This window comes from Mobula hypostoma, chromosome 19, assembly GCF_963921235.1.
Source record: "Mobula hypostoma chromosome 19, sMobHyp1.1, whole genome shotgun sequence".
NCBI lineage: Eukaryota > Metazoa > Chordata > Chondrichthyes > Myliobatiformes > Myliobatidae > Mobula > Mobula hypostoma.
Genome location: NC_086115.1, coordinates 19,475,201 through 19,496,274, shown reverse-complemented (window position 1 = coordinate 19,496,274; position 21,074 = coordinate 19,475,201). Strand labels below are relative to the sequence as shown.

At 41.9% G+C, this 21,074-nt stretch overlaps 1 protein-coding gene across 3 annotated transcripts in view; it reads right to left on the bottom strand.

The window, feature by feature from the left end:
- Positions 1-1,276: 1,276 nt before the first annotated feature.
- Positions 1,277-21,074, bottom strand: part of eif4e1c (eukaryotic translation initiation factor 4E family member 1c) — a 78,070-nt gene continuing 58,272 nt past the window's right edge. For all 3 annotated transcript variants that reach the window (XM_063071482.1, XM_063071481.1, XM_063071479.1), the window contains 3 exons: positions 14,441-14,554; positions 7,343-7,479; positions 1,277-2,258 (listed from right to left, as the gene is read on the bottom strand). In XM_063071482.1, the coding sequence (XP_062927552.1) occupies positions 2,144-2,258; positions 7,343-7,479; positions 14,441-14,554 (366 nt within the window). In that variant the 3' untranslated portion in view covers positions 1,277-2,143. The remainder of the gene's footprint in view (positions 2,259-7,342; positions 7,480-14,440; positions 14,555-21,074) is intronic.

The following is a 21,074-nucleotide window of genomic DNA, read 5'->3' as shown; positions in this document are numbered from 1 at the left end:
TTTGCTTGCTTGCCTTTTAGTAAAGGCATTGAGTTCAAAAGACAGGATGTTGCAGTTTTATAAACTTAGTTTGGCCACATCTGGAGTATTTTATAGTTCTGGTTGCCCCATTATAGAAAGGATTCTAAGCTTTGGAATGGTGCAGAAGAGGTTTACCAGAATGCTGCCTAGATTAGAGAGCATGTGCTATAACAAGAGATTTGACAGACTTTGGTTGTTTTGTCTGGAGCAGTAGAGGCTGAGGGAAGATCTGATGGTGGTTTATGAAATTATGAGAGGCATAGAGTGAACAGATAATATCTTTCCCCAGGGTTGAAATGTCTAATACCAAAAGGACATACATTTAAGATGAGAAGATGTAATTTTAAAGACGTGAGGGGCAAGTTTATTTTAAGAAAATGGTGTATATTGCCTGGGGTGGTGGTAGAGGCTTATACTGTACATTAGGAACTTTTAAGGGACATTTAGATAGGCACTTGAATGAGGAAATTGAAGGGATATAGAAATTGTGTAGGCAGAGGAGATTTGTTCAATTAGCCATTTGATTACTAATTTAATTGTTGGCACAACATTGTAGGCCAAAAGGCCCCTTCCTATGCTGTATATTGTTCTGTGTTCTTGATAATTCATTTAAAGGAGAGATGTAATTATCTCACAGCAGCAAAATAATTCATGAATATTTCCATCATTGCCATTTATTACCAGGTTCTGGAATTCACACAATGCACAATACCAAATGAGAAAATACCAGAGAATATTAAAAGCATCTAATTTCCTGTCCTTCAGCAATATCCCTAATTTTGATTTCATCTGTGAAAAACTATACAAATCCAATGAATCTCAAATGATAACTGTTAAAGTCCTTTTAAAACTTTCAAATTAAATTCACAGTAATTCTTAGAAATGTAAATAGTTTAGAAAATATCCAAGGAATTGTCCTGCATGCAAACATGCTCACCTCAAAATGCAATGTAATAGTGATGAAAATTAGGGCTGGAGATTGAATAGATGTGGGAATGTCGTGGGAATTGAATCAAAATTGAAATAAAACAATCTTTTCAAAACAAAATTTAACAGGCACAGAAAGCTCACCAGGGCAAAGGAAAACAAGTCAGTTACTGGAGAGAATACTTAGGGATATGATTTATGAGCATTTGGAAGTACAGGGCAAATGAAGTAAGGAAGAAATTGTGGTGTTATCAGCTAGAAACTAATATGGGGTTAGCCCCCATATCTTTCAGTCTACAAGTCTTGGAATTCAATTTGAAATCTTAAAGGTTTAAGTACAGTTATTCCACTTTTGTCAGTTCTTACTCTGTTTACATTTCAAATAATTTAACACGGCCATGAAAAAAAAACTGGGGGATAAAATGAACAGTACATTCCCATTGGCTTCTAATGTGCATTCAGATCCATCTTCAAGAGGCAGCCAGTCATTTCTCACACTGGCTCAAAGTAGTATACTACAACTTCACCCACATTTATACTAGGTTGAGGCAGATTTGGAATAATCTCACCCTAGTACAAATATATGTCCTTTAAGCAATACTATGAATGTGGCTATGTTAGATTGCACTTGTTTCCATGCAGAGGGCCATTACTTAATGAATACTTTATTTGAGAACATGCCATTTGTAAAAAATGACACAAGCATATAAATGTGTATTGCTATGGGAATGAGTATTTTGTTGTTCATTGTTTGTTGCACACAAACACACTGCTCTCAGCTCCACCAAACAAATTCCAGATAGGTCTCAACATGTCAGGAGTCTTGCCAAATATTAGGAAAGTACTTATTGGACTTTGCCCTTGTATTGAAGTGAGCAATGTAATTTGTACACACCAAGCAGCTGCCAACTTCTGTTAAGGTAGAAATGGCAGTTAAAACTGAGAAGTCGTTTCATCCATTACTGTTGAATTTGAGACGTAGAAAATGAGAAGAATTCTATAGACCTATTATTAAGGCTTTTTGCATTCTCCTTTCACTTGCCAATAGAAACCAAATTCAATCAGCAGCAAGATAATCCCAGAACATGGCACGCTTTGCTTCTGCTTGTTCCAAGTATATATTGATCGATCCAAAGTTTGTTATTTTAACACAATTAGCAGATGAATCTTAAGTTTGTTGCATTTAAGACTGTTCTTAAACTGAAAATAGATTCTTTGTTGTAGATCCACTTTTGCTAGAAGTATCATCATGTGACTGGTACCCAATAAGAGTTTTCAAAGACAGTCCTAGGCGTTCTTTGTACAAATGCCTGTAAAACATGTTTATAAAGTATAAAAGTTAATACGAAGTTAAAATCTGAAATACCACTGTCAGCTAAAATATGTCCCATGCAAAACAACTATTGGGAGCTAAATCAATGACTCACTGGAAGGAGACTTTCAGATGACGTGTTTCATCAGATTTCACATGAATTTGGGTGAGATCTGCCTTTCTAAATTTCCAGATATTTTCCCTCCTCTCAATTGGACATAGTACAGTAGCTGTTTTCCCACTCTTGAGCTGGTGCTCCTCTACAGCAGCTGAAGGATTAGAAAACCATTCAGCCCCTCATACTTGCACTGACATTCAATAGAATTAACTTGTTTTATCTTGGTACCACTTCCTGGTAACTATCCTATGACCTTTCAATTCTTTTTGAATGCGCTCAGTAATGAAGCAATTCCTTATAAGGATTCTGAATGGTGATCCATTAAGCTTGGAAACTGATTGCCACCTGTAGAATGTTTAGAGTCACACAAAACAGAAACGGGCCCTTCAGCCTAACTTACCCATGACAACTGTATTGTCCAGCAAGCTTAGTCTCATCATTCATGTACCTGTCCACATACTACTTAACTGTACCCAATGTAGTCAGAATCATACTGCACAGAAACAGTTGGGTCTTTCAGCCCAACCTGACAATGCTGAATACATCACCCAGACAGCTAGTCCCTTTTGCTTGAATTTGGTTCAAAGTCCCCTGAACAGTTTGTATCTATGTAGTTATCTAGACAGCTTTTAAATGCTGCTAATACGTCTGCCTCATCCATTATCTCTTATTTTAGCCTCTGATCTTAAACATTGCATCCTCTTATTTTTGGCAAGCCTCCAGGGAAAAGGATTGTGTTTTCACCCTGTCAATGCTGCTCATGGTTTTACTCATCTCATCAGTTGAACCCTTAATCCTTCTTTGTTCCAGGGAATCAATCTAACAATCTCTCCTTGTAACTCAGCCCCCCCCTCCCCCCCACTTGCATTCCTAGGTTATTCTGTCCCATAACCGCTCAAGGCCCTATTTACTGTACAATTCCATCCCTGATTTGATCTCCCAAAATGCAATACTTCACGCTTATCAGGATCTAAAGCCATTTACAAATTTACGTAACTAGCTGATCCAGATATTTTAAAGCCTTCTACACCACCTAAATTAATTTATGTTGGTATAATCCACAAATTTACTAACCATGCTTTCTGCATTTATATGCAAATTGTTTATATAACTACAAAGGACCCAGCACTGATGCCTGGGCCACACTAGATGCAGGCCTCTCATCTAAGAAAGAACTATCTATTGTCATCCTCTGCTTCCTATTAGGAATCCAACTTGCTATCTCCACCTGGATCCCATGTGATCTAATCTTCCAGTTTAGACCTTGTCAAAGGCCTTGCTGAAATCCATATTCACTGCCTTATTTTTTTATCTACTCCCTTGGTTATCTCCTCAAAGAACGCCAAGAGATTTGTCCCAGGCACAAAGCAGTGCTGACTACTGTCCTAAATTGGACAGTCTCTTCAAATGTTGATAGATCATGTCCCTCAGAAGCTTTTCCAACAATTTACCCCCCACTGATGTCAGACTTACTAGCCTGTCCTTTACTGGCTCAATTTTCCTACCCTTTTTTAAACAGTAGCAGGATATAAGGTATGCTCCAGTCCTCTGGAATCTCACCTGTGGCCACAGATGAAGCACACAGTAAATCTCTTCAAGGGCTTCTGCAATTTCTTCGAGCTTCCACAAGATCCTAGAATGCACCATGTTGGACCTTGGGATAATATCCACCTCAATGCACGTCAAGACCTCCAATACCTCTTACTAATTTGCATGTAGTCCAAGTTAATTTTCCCAAATTTCCTTAGCTTCTATCATTTTTCTCTTCAGTAAAAACTGAAGAGAAACTTTAAAAATCTCTCCCATTTCCTTTGGTTCCATACACAAATGGTCATGCTTACTCTTAATATATCACAGAATCTCTTGGAATTTTGCCTGACTTTGCATAAGAGTCCTTCTCATACCTTCTCGCTCTAACTTCTCTCAGCGCACTCCTATAATTCCTGTCATCAAAAGATTCACCAGCTCCCATCTGCTCATGTGCAACATATGCTTCCTTCTTTTGCTTAACCAGAGGCTCAGTATCTGTACTTAACCAGGGTTTCTGAAACTTGCCAGTCTTGCTCTCCACCCTAACAGGAATATACTGGCCCTCAGCTCTTAGCATCACATTTTTAAAAGCCTCCCACTTAGCAGACACTCCTTTCCCTTCAAACAATCATGTCCAATCAACCATTGAACGATCTCACCTATTAGCCCAAATATTAGTTCTGCCCAAATTCAGAACCTTGACCTGTGAACCAGCCATATCCTTCTCCATAACCATTTAAAAACTGATATGATAATTGTATGCAAAACACTCACAGACACTTGCACTACCTGCCCAACTTCATTTCCCAGGAAGAGTTATTGTGATGCACCCCCTCTAGAAGATCCTTCTACAGATTGCTAAAAGAAAATTTTATTGGACACATTTCACAAATTCCACTCCAGGTTTTTACACTATGGTTGTAACAGCCTATATTAAGGGAAGTTAGAATGCTGCACTAACACTACTCTATTACATTTACAACTAACTGTAATCTCTCTACATATCAGCTTCTCCAAATCCTGCTGAGTTATGGGAAGCACCCCCATTGTTTCTCAGCCTTACCCAAATGAACTTGCAGGATAATTCTCCAAGAATATATATTTAATGGCTGCAATCCTCTCAACAGGAATGCAACTCCCCTTCTTATCTGCACACCTGTTACACCTGTAGCATCTATATCCTGGAACACTGAGCTGCCAGTTTTACTTTTCCTCCACCATGGCCCTTTATGGCTATGATAGTAAATTCCTAGAATTAATCCACATCATGAATTCATTCACATTACCTGTCAAGCCTCTTGTATTGAAATAAATGTAATTTAAACCAATGGTCTCTCCACTCCCCTTACTGTTCTGTCTATCCCAGCGATTAAACTTGCTCTCACTGACTGCCGCATTATGACCTATTTAATCATCTGCCACTATTACTCAGGGGCACCCTTCTCCCATCAATCTAGTTTAAACCCTTAAGCAGCACTAGAACATCTCCCTGATAAGATATTGATCCCCCTCCAGTTCAGGTGTAATGCCCATCTTTTGTACAGGTCACCCATAACCCAGAAGAGATCCTAATGACCCAAGAACTTGAATCACTGCCCCCTGCACTAGATCCTCAGCATACATTCATCAGAGCTATCTTTGTTTCAATCCTCACTAGCACGTGGTATTACTTCCTTTGAGGTTATCTCCCAACTGCCATATGCATATCCTTCCAGAGTTACATTGACCAGCCTATGTACCTGTAACATTGTGCAATCTCAAATGTGTCTATTTAATTTCACCTTGATGTTGTTACTCGTCTTCTATGTCCTCTTACAATAAAAGCCCTCATTGTTTAGCTTCTTGATTAATTACTGCATCCCTGGACATGATCTGTGTACAAGGAACCCAGGACTTCTAAATGGCAATACCTTTCAATTCATCCATTTAAAAAGTGCTGGAGGAATGGAGGAACTTAGCAGATCAGACAGTGTCTATGGATGGAAATGAACAGGTGGGTTCTGGCTTCTTGTTTAGAGATATAGCGCAGAGCCACACTGCCAGCAACTGCCAATCCAACCATAAACTAATCACAGAACAATTTACAATAACCAATAAACCCAACGACCAGTATGCCTTTAGACTGTGGGAGGAAATTGGAGAACCCAGAGAAAACCCAAGCATTCCACTAGGAGGACATACAGACTCTTTACAGATGTTGGAACTGAACCCTAAACTCCAACACCCCAAACTGTAATAGCACCTCGCTAACAGTTCTGCTACCGTTCAAAATTCTAGTCAGATCTGCCTTGGCAAGGTCCCAGGACAAAGAGGAGAAAATATTTCACTCAACTGTATTATAATCCCAGAGAGGCACTGGTTCAAAGGACAGCAAGGTAATTTAGCAACGAGCACAATGCTTTACAGCACCAATGATCAGGGTTCAATTCCCACTGCTGTCTGTAAGGAATTTATGCATTTGCATGGCTTTCCTCTGGGTGGTCTGATTTCCTCACACATTCCAACAGATAATGGTTAGGGTTAGTAACTTGTGGGCAGGCTACGTTGGCAGTGGAAGCAAACAGCCCCCAACACATCATCTTGGTTGCTGAGGCAAACAATGCATTTCTCTGAATTTTTTGATGCTCAGGTCACAAATAAAGCTAATTCTTTAATCATAAAGAGTGCATCTGTAAACTGACCTCCAGTGAGAGAGAACATGGCTAGGGAAAAAAAAACAAACAAGCTTAACTCCTGGAAGATTTTGAAGAACTCCCAATGAACAAGCAAATATGGTAACTGACTTGCCTTCTGAAGAACTGGGTCACTGAGTCATAGAACAGTTCAGCACAGGAATAGCCCCTTTGACCCACAATATTTGTGCCAACCATGATGTCAATTTGAAGTACTATATCTGTCTGGATGTGGCATATATCCTTCAATCCCTTGTCCGTTTATGTCTCCATCCTAAATGCCTCTTAAATATTGTTATCACATCTGCTAGGAATTTCTATATATTATATATAACTATTCTATAATATTCTATTATATAGAATGGTTATACAAGAGTAATTTGTGGATTTGTGTTATATAGAATCTTATAACAGCAAAGCAATGTTGAAAACATTGTAAATTACTACGGAAAAGTCACATCAGGAAAAGGGTTGGTTAGTCCATCCAGTCAGTGCTCATGACCGTCCTTCATAACTCCATAATTCCCATTTCCCCTTCAATTTGTCCTCGCATCCCACCAACCACTGAAATAATCTGCTCCATGTCCTATTAAAAACTTTTGATTCAGGAGCAGAATGAAAATTTCAATACATTCACATCGAGTTAATTATACACAATTTGCGAAGTCCCAATACACAAAAGGTGAGAAATTAGACTAAAATCAGAGTATGATTCAGAATAGTTCAACTTTTAACATTGAAAACTATGACACTAGCACTTACCCTATAGAAACCACTGCTTCTCTGTTTTGGCAGTTTTCTGTCCAGATTGCTATTTTGTCGCCTTTTGGCCTGACGTTTACAACAGCTCCACAAACCTCGTCACTATACTCAAAGGCCTCGCCAATCAGGCACAAAAGCTGGCACAAGGAACAAAAAAAAAGTTACAACTCAAGATTAAGGTTTATCTAATAACTCCCAAAGACCATTCTCCTTGAACACCACAGATAAATTAAAGACCTATCCCCATTTTATGGCTCTTATGGTTTCCGATGGTTCCCATTTCCCCAAGTTATGCTATTGCTTTTACTATACTTAAATGCCTTTTATTTCTTTTAATAATATCTACCACTGATATTTCATGATCCCCTTCACCTTCCTAGTTTTATTTTGTAAGCAGCTTTCTTACATTTCCTATAGTCCTAAAAGGCATCCTGTTCCTTTCAAACAAGAACATTCAATATCTCTTAACACCCAGAATATGCTGTCTTTGCCTGGTACTCTTACAGAAACACTTCTTCCTTGAACTTTAAAATTTTAAAAGACTCACTTCCCAAATGCAGATATATTTTCAAGAGAATGCTCCCATGTTACGTTTGCCAGACCCTGTCCAGTCACTGATTAAATGACTTGTCATAAATTTTATAATTAAAAAGAGAAGTTTTGCATTTAGACACACTTTTGCGTCATAAAAGCTTACTGCACAAGGGCTCAGAATGAAAACGAGGAAACTACAGAAACGGGGTGGCACAAGTGCTGAAGTCTGAACTGTTTACAATCATATTCATGACGCAAGATACCAATTTTATATTATTCAGTTTAAAGCAGCAGGAGACTGGTGATAAACAAGTGATCCTGCAGATACTCGAAATCCAGAGTAACAAAAATGCTTGAGGAAATCAGGTCAGGGAACATTTGTGGACAGGTATAAACAGTTGACATTTCAGGCAAAGACCCTTCATCAGGATTGAAAAGGAAGGGAGAAAGCAGAATCAAGTGGTGGTGGGGAGTTGAGTAAGGTGTACAAGCTGGGATGTGAAAGGTGGTGGGGGAGAGATGAAGTGAAAAGCTGGCAGGTGGAAAAGGTAAAGGGCTGAAGGAAGAAACTTATAGGAGAGGAGAGTGGACCATGCAAAAAAATAAAGAGGAAGAAGGCACCAGAGGGAGTTGATAGACAAGTGAAGAAAGGTGTCAGAATTGAGAATGGATAAAGAGAAAGGGAAGAGGAGAAATTACCAAAAGTTAGAGACATCCATGTTTATGACACCAGGTTGGAGCCTACCCAGATGTAATACAAGATGTTGCTCATTCAGCCTGAGAGTAGCTTCATCACGGCAGTTGAGGAGGTTATGGACTAACATGACAGAATGGGAATTGGAATTAAGATGGGAGGCCTCCGGGAAATCATGCCCGTTGTGGATGGAGCAAAGATGCTCGAGAAAGCACTTCCCCTAATCTGCGTCTAGTCTTACCAATGTAGAGGAGACCATACCTGGAGCAATGAATACAGGATATAATCCCAAACTTCCCAATTAAGCGTTTCCTCATCTGGAAGGACTGTTTGGGGCCCTGAATGATGGTGAGGAAGATGGTGAAGAGGCAGGGGTAGTACCTGCTCTGCTTGAAGAGGTAAGTGCCAGGAGGAAGATCAGTGGGGAGGCAGGGAGACAGTGATCCCTGCGGAAAGAATTTCACTTCATCTCCCACCCCCCACCACCTGTCACACCTTCCGTCCCACCACCACTTGATTCTGCCTTCTTCCTTCTTTTTCAGTTCTGATGAAGGGTCTCAGCCTAAAGAGTGGGAGAGGGAAGATGTGCTTAGTGGTAGGATGGTAGGAGTATTAGGCAAAGGCAAGGACAAGTCTATCCCTGTTATGGTAGAAGGATAGGCTGAGAGTGGATGGGAAGTGGAGATGTGGAAGAGGACATCATCCATAGTAGAGGAAGGGAAACCCTGTTCTTTGAAGGAGAACATCTCAGTTGTTCTGAAATGGAAAACCTCATCCTGAGACAGGAACAGGGAAAAGAAAATAGCATTTTTAAAAGCTACAGGGCGAGGACAAGTACAGTTGCAAAAACGAAGTTTGTGAACCCTTTGCAATTGCCAAGTTTTCTGCATTTATTATTCAAAATGTGGTCTGGTCCTCAACACAGGTGACCCTCAGGGCTGTGTCCTAAGCCGCCACCCCCCCACCTGCACCCCCCGCATTCTCCAGATACCCATGACTGTGTCACCACCTACAGCTCCAATCTGCTAATTAAATTTGCCGCTGACACTACACTGGCCTCATCTCAAATAATAATGAAGCAGCCTACAGAGAAGTCATCACCCTCACACAGTGGTGTCAAGAAAACAACCTCTCCCTCAATGTCACAAAAACAAAGGAGCTGGTTGTGGACTAGGAGGAATGGAGACAGGCTAACCCCTATTGACATCAATGGATCTGGGGTTGAGAGGATGAACAGCTTTAAGCTCCCCAGCATAAACATCACTGAGGATTTCATGTGGTCTGAACATGCCGGCTGTGTGGTGAAAAAGGCATAAGAGCACCTCTTTCACCTCAGACAGTTGCGGAAGTTTGGTATGGGCCCTAAACCCTAAGAACTTCCGAGAGGGACACAATTCAGAGCATCCTGACTGGCTGCATCACTGCCCGGTATGGGAGCTATACTTCCCTCAATCGCAGGTCTCTGCAGAGAGTGGTGCAGACAGCCCAGCGCATCTGTAGATGTGAACATCCCACTATTCAGGACATTTACAAAGACAGGTGTGTAAAAAGGGCCCGAAGGATCATTGGGGACCCGAGTCACTCAAGCCACAAACTGTTCCAGCTGCTACCATCAGGGAACTTGTACCGCAGCATAAAAGCCAGGACCAACAGGCTCTGGGACAGCTTCTTCCACAAGACCATCAAACTGATTAATTCATCCTGACACAACTTTATGTCTATACTATATTGACTGTCCTGTTGTACATACTATTATAAATTACTATAAACTGCACATTTAGACAGAGACAATGTAAAGATTTTTACTCATTTATGTGAAGGATGTAAATAATAAAGTCAAATCAATTCAATTATTCATCTGTCTTAATAATAGACAATCTACCTAAACTAATAACACAAAGAATTGCACTACTTCTCGTCAATACGGAGTACACCACTTAAACAATCACAGTCTAGGTTCAAATTATGTGAACCTCTAGGGCAATGCCTTCTACAGAATCTATTTGGAGTCAGGTGTTCCAATCAATGAGATGAGATTCGAGGTGTGGGTTGTAGAGGTGCCCTGCCCTTAAAAAAAATGACATAATGTAAGGTTACTGAAAGAGCCTGCTCTTCTCAAGGAAGATCTACTTATGTGCACCTTACATCAATCAAAACAACTTTGAGGACCTTAGAAGAATTGTAGAAATGCATCAAGCTGGAAATGGCTAAAAAAGCATTTCCAAAGACCTGAGTGTTCATCAGACCACAATAAGAGAAATAGTCTACAAACGGAGAAAACTCAGTACTGTTGCTACTCTCCCAAGGAGTGGGCATCCTGCAAAGATCACACCAAGAGTACAACATGCAACACTGAAGGTGGTGAAAAAGAACTGAAGGCGACAGCAAAAGCAAAAAACCTGCAGAAATCTCTAGAACTTGTTAAAGTCCCTGTTCATGCGTCCACTATAAGAAAAACACTGAACAAGAATGGTGTTCATGGAAGGGCACCACAGAGGAAATCATTGCTCTCCAAAGGGAAAGAAAAAGTTGCTGCACTTCAAGTTTGCAAAAGACCACTTGGATGTTCCACAATGTTATGTGGACAGATGAGACAAAAGTAGAACTTTTTGGCAGAAATGCACATCGTTATGTTTGGAGGGAAAAGGGCAATGCACACCTACACCAAAACTTCATCCCAACTATGAAGCATGGTGGAAGGAGCCTCAGGGCCAGGACAACTTGCAATTGTTGAGAAAACAATGAATTCAAAATAGTATGAAGTCATTTTACAGCAGAATGTCAGGGTAGCAGTCTGACATCTGAAGCTTAATTAGAAGGGTTCACACACTTCCCCTTGTAATTGTATATTCAAGATAGCCGTGCAAGTTAGTTATATAAAAGATATCAGTAGACAGTTTGTTTCCAGAGATGGAAAGAGGGACCAAGAAAGGGCAGAGAGGGGTCAGAGATGGACTAAGTAAATTTGAGGGCAGCGTGGAAGCTGGGTACAAAGTTGGAGAAATTGACAAACTGAGCATGGGTGCATGAAACAGCACCAATGCAGTTATCAGAGTTGGGTAGCATTACCAGTGAAGACTTGGAACACCTAGGTGCCTGTGACTACACCTTGGGGTTGGAGAAAGTGGGAGGAGGCGAACAAAATAGTTGGATGTGAGGACCAGCTTTGCTAGACAGAGGGTGGTGGTGGTGGAGGGCAACTGTTTAGGTCCGTTGCCTAGAAAGAAGCAGAGTACTTTGAGGCCTCTGTGATGGGGATGGATGTGTACAGGGACTGGACATCCAATATAAAAGTGATGCAATCAGGAAAAGGAAACTGAAAGTGGTTGAAGAGATCAATAGCATGTTAAATGTCATGATATAGTTGGTTAAGGACTGAACCAGGAATGATAAAATTGAGTTAAGGTATGCAGACAGGAGTTCAGTGGAGCAGGAGCAGGAATAAACAATGGGCCTAGCTGGAAAGCCGATGTTGTGGATCTTGGGTAGGAGATAGAAACAAGGAATGCCAGGTAAGGGAACTGAGGTTGATGCCATTGGATGGGAGATCCCCAGAGGCAATAAGGTTGGCAAAGATACTGGTGACAATGGCCTGATGCTCCTGAGTGGGTTCCTTTTCAAGAGGTTCCCACTTAGCCTCAGCAATGCAGAAGTCAGTCCAGCAGGCTGCAAATAGCATCCACCTTGTCTGTGGGTTTGATGGTGAAGTTGAGAAGGCCATTGAACATTGTTGTTCAGAGACCAGATCATTTTCATACAAGAAACATTGGTATACAGGTTCAGCAAGTAATTGCCAAGGCAAATGGAATATTAGAATCAGATTTATTATCACTGGCATGTGTCGTGAAATTTGTTAACTTAGCAGCAGTTCATTGCAATACATAATATAGAATAAAAAAATAAATCAATTACAGTATACATATATTGAATAGATTAAAAATGGTGCAAAAAAACCCCAGAATATATATTAAAGTAAAGCAGTGTTCATGGGTTGAATGTCCATTTAGGAATCAGATGGCAGAGAGGAAGAAGCTGTCCCTGAATTGCTGAGTGTGTGTATTCAGGCTTCTGTCTCTCCTACCTGATGGTAACAGTGCGAAAAGGGCATGCCCTAGGTGCTGGAGATTCTTAATAATGAACACTGCCTTTCTGAGACACCGCTAATTGAAGATGTCCTGGGTACTTCTACAGGCTAGTACCCAAGATGGAGCCAACTAAGTTTACAACCCTCTGCAGCTTCTTTCAGTCCTGTACAGTAGCACCCCCCCCCCACATTGATGCAGCCTGTCAGAATGCTCTCCACGGTACATCTATAGAAGTTCTTGAGTGTATTTGTTATACCAGATCTCTTCAAACTCCTAATGAAGTATAGACACTGTCTTGCCTTCTTTATAAGTGTCCGCAGAGATTGTGGTCTTCCAGTTAGGAAGCCGAGGATCCAATTGCAGGTGGTGATACACAGGCCAGGTTCTGTAACTTCTCAATCACGACTGTGGGAATGATGGTGTTAAATGCTGATCTATAGTCAATGAACAACATCCTGACACAGGTGTTTGTATTGTTCAGGTGGTCTAAGGCTGTGTGACGAGCCTTTAAGATTGCATCTACCACTGACCTATTGTGGCAATAGGCAAATTGCAGTGGGTCCAGGTCCTTGCTCAGGCAAGAGTTCAGTCTAGTCATGACCATCCTCTCAAAGCCACATTCCACAGAAGACAAAAGGAAGTCTTGCTGTCTGGAAAGAGCGCTTCTAGTTAACTCTGCAGAGCTTTGCTTTCATTCTTGAAAGCAAGTTCAGATGAAAAGTTTTCTCCCAAAGTCCAAAGACATAGTACAAACATAGTTAGTAGGTTAATTGGTATTGTAAACCATCCTGTGATTAAGCTAGGGTTAAATAGGTGGATTGCTGGGCTGTTGCTTGATGGGCCAGAAGGGTCTGTTCTGCTCCATATCTCTAAATAAATACACAAACAAAAGCTTGTTTTATGGTGACAGGATTGTACAGCAGCAGCAATACTACCTCAGCTCCAGAGACCTGACCTGGGTTTGATCCTTACCTTGGGTGCTGCCCACATGGAGTTTGCACATTCTCTCCATCACCATTTGTGTTTCTGCAGGTGTTCCTGTTTCCTCTAAAATCCCAATGCATGTAGATTAACTGGCTACTATAAACTACCCAAATGCCAAGTCGTAAACAAAAAATTAAAGGGAAGTTGATGGCCACACAAGAGAATAAAATTATGGGGTAAAGAGATACAATGGATTCCTCAGCCTGCATGGACTCCGGAGACAGAATAGAGGATGTCATTGAAACATTAGAGAGGTCTTGTCATGATTGATGCTGTAATGGAGACTAACTGAGAACTAAGGGGCATGGTCTCGGTATAATAAAATGAAAAATTTCTGTCAGTTGCAGATGGTGCTTCATTCAAGACAGCATTAATTTTTGGGGGAAATTAAAGGTTAAGAAGCTTGCCTGAGAAAATGAGGTTAATAATCAGATCAAATGATCTATCAAAGGTGCAGCATATTAAAAAGCCTACTCTTGTTTTGAATTTTTATGTTCTGAGTGGATATAATATGGAACCTGCATAAAGATTTGATGAGAAGAGTAGACAGCCTTTAGAATAAGCAACATATGTAAGATGCATCACTGGAATTAAATGAAAAGTAGGCCAAGCATAGAACAGTCAATGTAAACAGCCAGTTTCTATGCTGCAGTATTCCATGCCATTAACAGACTGCGGCAGACCTTTTGTAGCACTAAGTTGGATGGAGTTATCAGCTTATAAAATCCATACTGTAGCTACGTTCAGAACTTGGAACCCAGAGTGTTTTAACTATGCACAATAAAGGAGAAATGCAGTTACTGTTTCCAGCCAGTATCGATCCAGATCATTGTGCCTCTGTTGCTTGTTAAGCGTCATTAGCCATCTTCCACCTTTTTTATTCTTGTCATCTTCCCACATTGGTTTAATACCATCCTGTTAAAATATAGTGTATTAGATTCATCCAAATTACAGCTTTATCAAATATTATGAAAAATTGTATGACATCATCCCCATTCCTCAGACAACTACTTTTGCCTTTCGTGCCCAGCAATATTCATCCCACAGAGACCCAATTCTTGCCAATATCTCCATGCACCCCACACTCGATCCCATGCTAAATGGTTAACTCCTTTCTTCTGGTTATTTCTTCAGCGGTTTGAACCGGACACGACTGCACAAGCACGAGGAGGTCGGCCAGTGAGAACAGCGGGAAGAGTTTAAAAAGAACACAGCTTTACAGAGCAGGTGAAGGAGTAGTGGGAGAGAGAGGAGGAAGGCTTTGGCAATAAAGGGTCGAGGTGAGGTAGGTTATCTGTTCAGAATACAGAAAGAAAATATGTGAGAGAGGCCAGTTTTCTGTGCTCAGTGTCAGACGTGGGAGTTCCTGGAGACTCCCAGCCTCCCGGACGGCCACATCTGCACCAGGTGCATTGAGCTGCAGCTCCTCGGGGAACGCGTTAGGGAACTGGAGATGCAGCTCAGTGACCTTTGTCTGATCAGGGAGAGTGAGGAGGTGATAGAAAGGAGCTATAGGCAGGTAGTCACACCGGGGCCTCGAGAGACAGATAAGTGGGTAACAGTCAGGAGAGGGAAGGGCAAGAAGCAGATGCTAGAGCGTACCCCAATGGCTGTCCCCCTTAACAATAAGTACTCCTATTTGAGTACTATTGGGGGAGACAGCCTACCTGGGGGAAGCAACAGTGGTTACGCCTCTGGCACAGAGTCTGGCCCTGTGGCTCAGAAGGGTAGGGAAAGCAAATGCAGCAGTGATACGGGACTCTATGGTTAGCAGGTCATACAGGTGATTCTGTGGATGCAGGAAAGAAACACGTATGGTAGTTTGCCTCCCAGCTGCCAGGGTCCGGGATGCTTCTGATCGCATCCACGATATCTTGAAGTGGGAAGGAAAACAGCCAGAGGTCATGGTACATATTGGTACCAATGACATTAGTAGGAAAAGGGAAGAGGTCCTGAAAAAAGACTGCAGGGAGTTAGGAAGGAAGTTGAGAAGCAGGACCTCAAAGGTAGTAACCTCGGGATTACTGCCAGTGCCACATGACAGTGAGTATGGAATAGAATGAGGTGGAGGATAAATGCGTGGCTGAGGGATTGGAGCAGGGGCAAGGATTCAGATTTCTGAATCATTGGGACCCCTTCTGGGGCAGGTGTGACCTGTATAAAAAGGACAGGTTGTACTTGAATCTGAAGGGGACCAATATCCTGGTGGGGCGGTTTGCAAAGGCTATTGGGGAGAGATTAAACTAGAACTGATGGGGGGGTGGGAACTGAACTGAAGTGACGGAGGAAAGGGAGGTTGGCTCACAAATACAGAAAGCTTGGAGACAGTGTGAAAGGGAGGATAGGTAGGTGATAGAGAAGGGATGCACTCAGACTGATGGTTTGAGATGTGTCTATTTTAATGTGAGGAGTATTATAAATAAAGCGGATGAACTTAAGAGCGTGGATCAGCACTTGGGAGCTATGATGTTGTGGCCATTACAGAGACATGAATGGTGCAGAGGCAGGAATGGCTACTTCAAGTGCCAGGCTTCACATGTTTCAGAAGGACAGGGAGGGAGGCAAAAGAGGTAGCACTGTTGATCAGAGATAGTGTCACAGCTGCAGAAAAGCATTCAGTTATGGAGGGGTTGTCCATGGAGACTCTGTGGGTGGAAGTTAGGAATAGGAAGGGGTCAATACCTCTACTGGGTGTTTTTTATAGACCATCCAATAGTAACAGGGGCATAGAGGAGCAAATAGGCAGACGGATCCTGGAAAGGAGTAATAATAATAACAGGGTTGTTGTGGTGGGAGATTTTAATTTCCCAAATATTGATTGGCATCTCCCTAGAGTGAGGGGTTTAGATGGGGTGGAGTTTGTTAGGTGTGTTCAGGAAGGTTTCTTGACACAATATGTAGATAAGCCTACAAAAGGAGAGGCTGTACTTGATCTGGTATTGGGAAATGAACCTGGTTAGGTGTCAGGTCTCTCAGTGGGAGAGCATTTAGGAGATAGTGATCACAAATCTATCTCCTTTACTATAGCATTGGAGAAGGATAGGAACAGACAAATTAGGGAAGCGTTTAATTGGAGTAAGGGGAAATATGAGGCTATTAGGCAAGAACTTGGAAGCATAAATTGGAAATAGATGTTCTCAGGGAAACGTATGGAAGAGATGTGGCAAATGTTCAGGAGATATTTGCACGGGGTTCTGCGTAGGTACGTTCCAATGAGACAGGGAAAGGATGGTAGGATACAGGAACTGTACTGTACAAAGGCTGTTGTAAATCTAGTCAAGAAGAAGAGCTTACGAAAGGTTCAAAAACTAGGTAATGATAGAAATCTAGAAGATTATAAAGCTAGCAGGAAGGAGCTTAAGAATGAAATTAGGAGCCAGAAGGGGCCATAAGAAGGCCTTGGCAGACAGGATTAAGGAAAACCCCAAGGGATTCTACAAGTATGTGAAGAGCAAGAGGATAAGATGTGAGAGAATAGGACCAATCAAGTGTGACAGTGGAAAAGTGTGTATGGAATTGGAGGAGATAGCAAAGGTACTTAATGAACACTTTGCTTCAGTATTCATTACGGAAAAGGATCTTGGCGATTGTAGGGATGCCTTGCAGCGGACTGAAAAGCTTGAGCATGTAGATATTAAGGAAGAGGATGTGCTGGAGCTTTTGGAAAGCATCAAGTTGGATAAGTCACTGGGACTGGATGAGATCACTGAGCCTCTGGTGATGATCTTTGCATCATCAATGGGGATGGGAGAGGTTCTGGAAGATTGGAGGATTACGGATGTTGTTCCATTATTCAAGAAAAGGAGTAGAGATAGCCCAGGAAATTATAGGCCAGTGAATCTTACTTCAGTGGTTGGTAAGATGATGGAAAAGATCCTGAGAAGCAGGATTTATGAACATTTGGAGAGGCATAATATGATTAGGAATAGTTAGCACTGCTTTGTCAAAAGCAGGTCATGCCTTACGAGCCTGATTGAATTTTTTGAGGATGTGACTAAACACATTGATGATGGTAGAGCAGTAGATGTAGTATATATGGATTTCAGCAAGGTATTTGACAAGGTACCCCATGCAAGGCTTATTGAGAAAGTAAGGAGGCATGGGACATTGCTTTGTGGATCCAGAACTGGCTTGCCCACAGAAGGCAAAGAGTGGTTGTAGATGTGCTGTATTTTGCATGGAGATCGGTCACCAGTGGTGTGCCTCAGGGATCTGTTCTGGGAGCCCTACTCTTCATGACTTTTATAAATAACCTGGATGAGGAAGTGGAATGATGGGTTAGTAAATTTGTTGATGACACCAAGGTTGGGGGTGTTGTGGATAGTGTAGAGGGCTGTCAGAGGTTACAGCGGGACATTGATAGGATGTAAAACTGGGCTGAGAAGCGGCAGATGTAGTTCAACCCAGATAAGTGAGAGGTTGTTCATTTCAGTTGGTCAAGTATGATGGCGGAATATAGCATTAATGGTAAGACTATTGGCAGTGTGGAGGATCAGAGGGATCTTGGGGTCCGGGTCCACAGGACACTCAAACCTGCTGCGCAGGTTGACTCTGTGGTTAAGAAAGCATATGGTGCAACGGCCTTCATCAATCGTGGGATTGAGTTTAGGAGCCGAGAGGTAATGTTGCAGCTATATTGGACCCTGGTCAGACCCCACTTGGGAGTACTGTGCTCAGTTCTTGTTGCCTAACTATAGGAAGGATGTGGAAACCATAGAAAGGGTGCAGAGGAGACTTACAAGGATGTTGCCTGGATTGGGGAGCATGCCTTATGAGAATAGGTTCAGTGAACTCGGCCTTTTCTCCTTGGAGCAACGGAGGATGAGAGGTGACCAGATAGAGGTGTATAAGATGGCGAGAGGCATTGATTGTGTGGCTAGTCAGAGGCTTTTTCCGCAGAGCTGAAATGGCTAGCACAAGAGGGCATAGTTTTAAGGTGCTTGGAAGTAGGTACAGAGGAGATGTCAGGGGTAAGTTTGTTTGTTGTTGTTGGTTTTTTTTTAAAAACACAAAAGAATTGTGAGCGCATAGAATGAGCTGCCAGCAGTGGTGGTAGAGGCGGAAACGATAGGGTCTTTTAAGAGACTCCTGGATTGGTACATGGAGCTTAGAAAAATAAAGGGCTATGGTTAGCCTAGGTAGTTCTAAGGCAAGGACATGTTTGGCACAGCTTTGTGGGCCGAAGGGCCTGTATTGTGCTGTAGGTTTTCTATGTTTCTAACCCAACAGGATTGAGCCTTGCTCCCGGATACAGTATCAGTCTGAGGAAAGTGAGCAAGTACAATTAATGTCTGTTCCAGAAGGATCACTTCTGTCCATCAACGCGAGAGATGCAAACTTCACTGCACTTTGAGTAAGAATGCAAAGAGGTCAGTCCTTATTGTGCATGCTGCAACCATGCCTGGTAAACCTATTCTGCACCCTCCCCAAAGCTACTACATCCTTCTATAAAGGGCTGACCAGAAATGAATGCAATACTCCAGATGTGCTGTAACCACTGTTTTATAAAGTTGCAATACAACTTCCTCACTCTTGAACTCAATGTCCCAACCAACAAAGGCAAGCTTACCATATACCACCATATTACCCTGCGCAGTCACTTTTAGAGAACTATAGAACTGGAACCCCAGATTCTTCTGTACATTAACATTTAAGGGTCCTACCATTGATCTTTCAAGATGCACCACCTCATTTCACCAGTAAGTTCCATCAGCCATTTCTCTGCCCATATCTGCAACTGAACTATATACTGTTACGTATAGGCGGTATATAGTACCTGAAGTAATTGTCGATACAATATAATCCACAACTATCTTAGTATCACATGTGAAACTTACTGATTCACCCAACATATTCATCCAAGTCACTCATCACAAACAGCAGAGGTCACAATACAGATCCCCGCTGTAAACAATTAAACATGGACCTCCAGCCAGAATAAGTCCCCTGGATCACTATTCTCTATTTCTATGGACAAGTCAACTCTGAATCCAAACATCCACATCACCATTGATCCTATGCACCTCAATCTTCTGGATGAGCCTATCATGAGGGATCTTGTCAATCATACAAACTTCCATGTAGATAACATCCATGGCTCTGACTTATCACTTTCATCATCTCCTTAAAAAAACTCAATCAAGTTCATAACACATGACTTGCCTTGCATAAAGACATGCTGACTGACTCTAATTAGGCCATGTTTTTTTTCCAAATCTTATTTCTAATATTCCTCCCCCCACCAACATCCACCCTACTTCCAGCAGCGACATGAGACTTACCAGTCAAAAATTAGCAGAATTATTTATCTTCTTGAACTTTAGCTACTTACCAATGCTCTAGGACCTCATCTATAGCCTGAGAGGACATGAAGATCTTGGTTGATGCCCTAGAAATCCCATCTGTTGCCTCTCAGTAAGCTGAGTATATGTCATCGGGCCCTGGGGACTTTTATCCACCTTAATGTTCTTTAAGAGGCAATACTACTTCCTCCATTATCTCACTATATTAGCGTGGTCTACATTGATATTGTAATCCTCCAGGTTCTCCTCCTTGGTGAATACAGGTGTAAAGTAATCCTCTTGCTCTTGGTGTAAAGAATGCCTTGGTATTCTTTTTAAACCCTGCTTGCCAAGGCCCCTCCTGGCTCCTCCAATTCTCTTCAAGTTTTTTTCCAACTTATTAGAGGTGAACTTGCCCAAAAACAACTGTTCCCAATCAATTCTCCCTAGTTCTTGCTTAAGAAGCTCATAATTTGTCACGTCACATTTTTCTACTCTCCTGCAAGACCCATAGTTATCTTCTTTCATAGCCTTAAAAATTTAAGGCACTGTGATCCCTTTAACCTCTTCCCACCCTATCATCTTCAAAACTATTGCTTTTTTTTTTTAGCTCCTCCACCTTCACATCTGTTCTAAGAATGAGGCTTTTCTTTTTAGAAAATACAAGATGTCCTTTTACAAAGAACAGGGTTTCCTTTCATCACTGATACTGCCCAAACCCACATCTCTTCCATTTCTCACACAACCCTCTCCCATCCTTCTGCCACAATCACTTGTCCTTGCCTACCACCCATGAACCTTGGTATCTAGTACAACATCTGGCACCACTAAGCACACCTTTCCTTCCTCCATGTTCTGCAGGGATCACGCTCTCAGTGTCTTTCTGTCCACTCATCCATCCCCACCGAACTCCCTTCTGGCACTTATCCTTGCAAGCAGGACAAGTACTACATGTTCCCCGACACTTTCTCCCTCACAATTCAGTGCCCCAAACAGTTCTTCCAGGTGTGTTGAGACTCCACCTGCGAGTTTGTCAGGGTTATTCACTGCACATGTGGCATCCCCTACATTGGAAAGATCTGATGTAAATTGAAGAACCACTTCAACCAGATGCACACCACAAAAGGAAGACAGCTTGGTGGCCACACATTTCA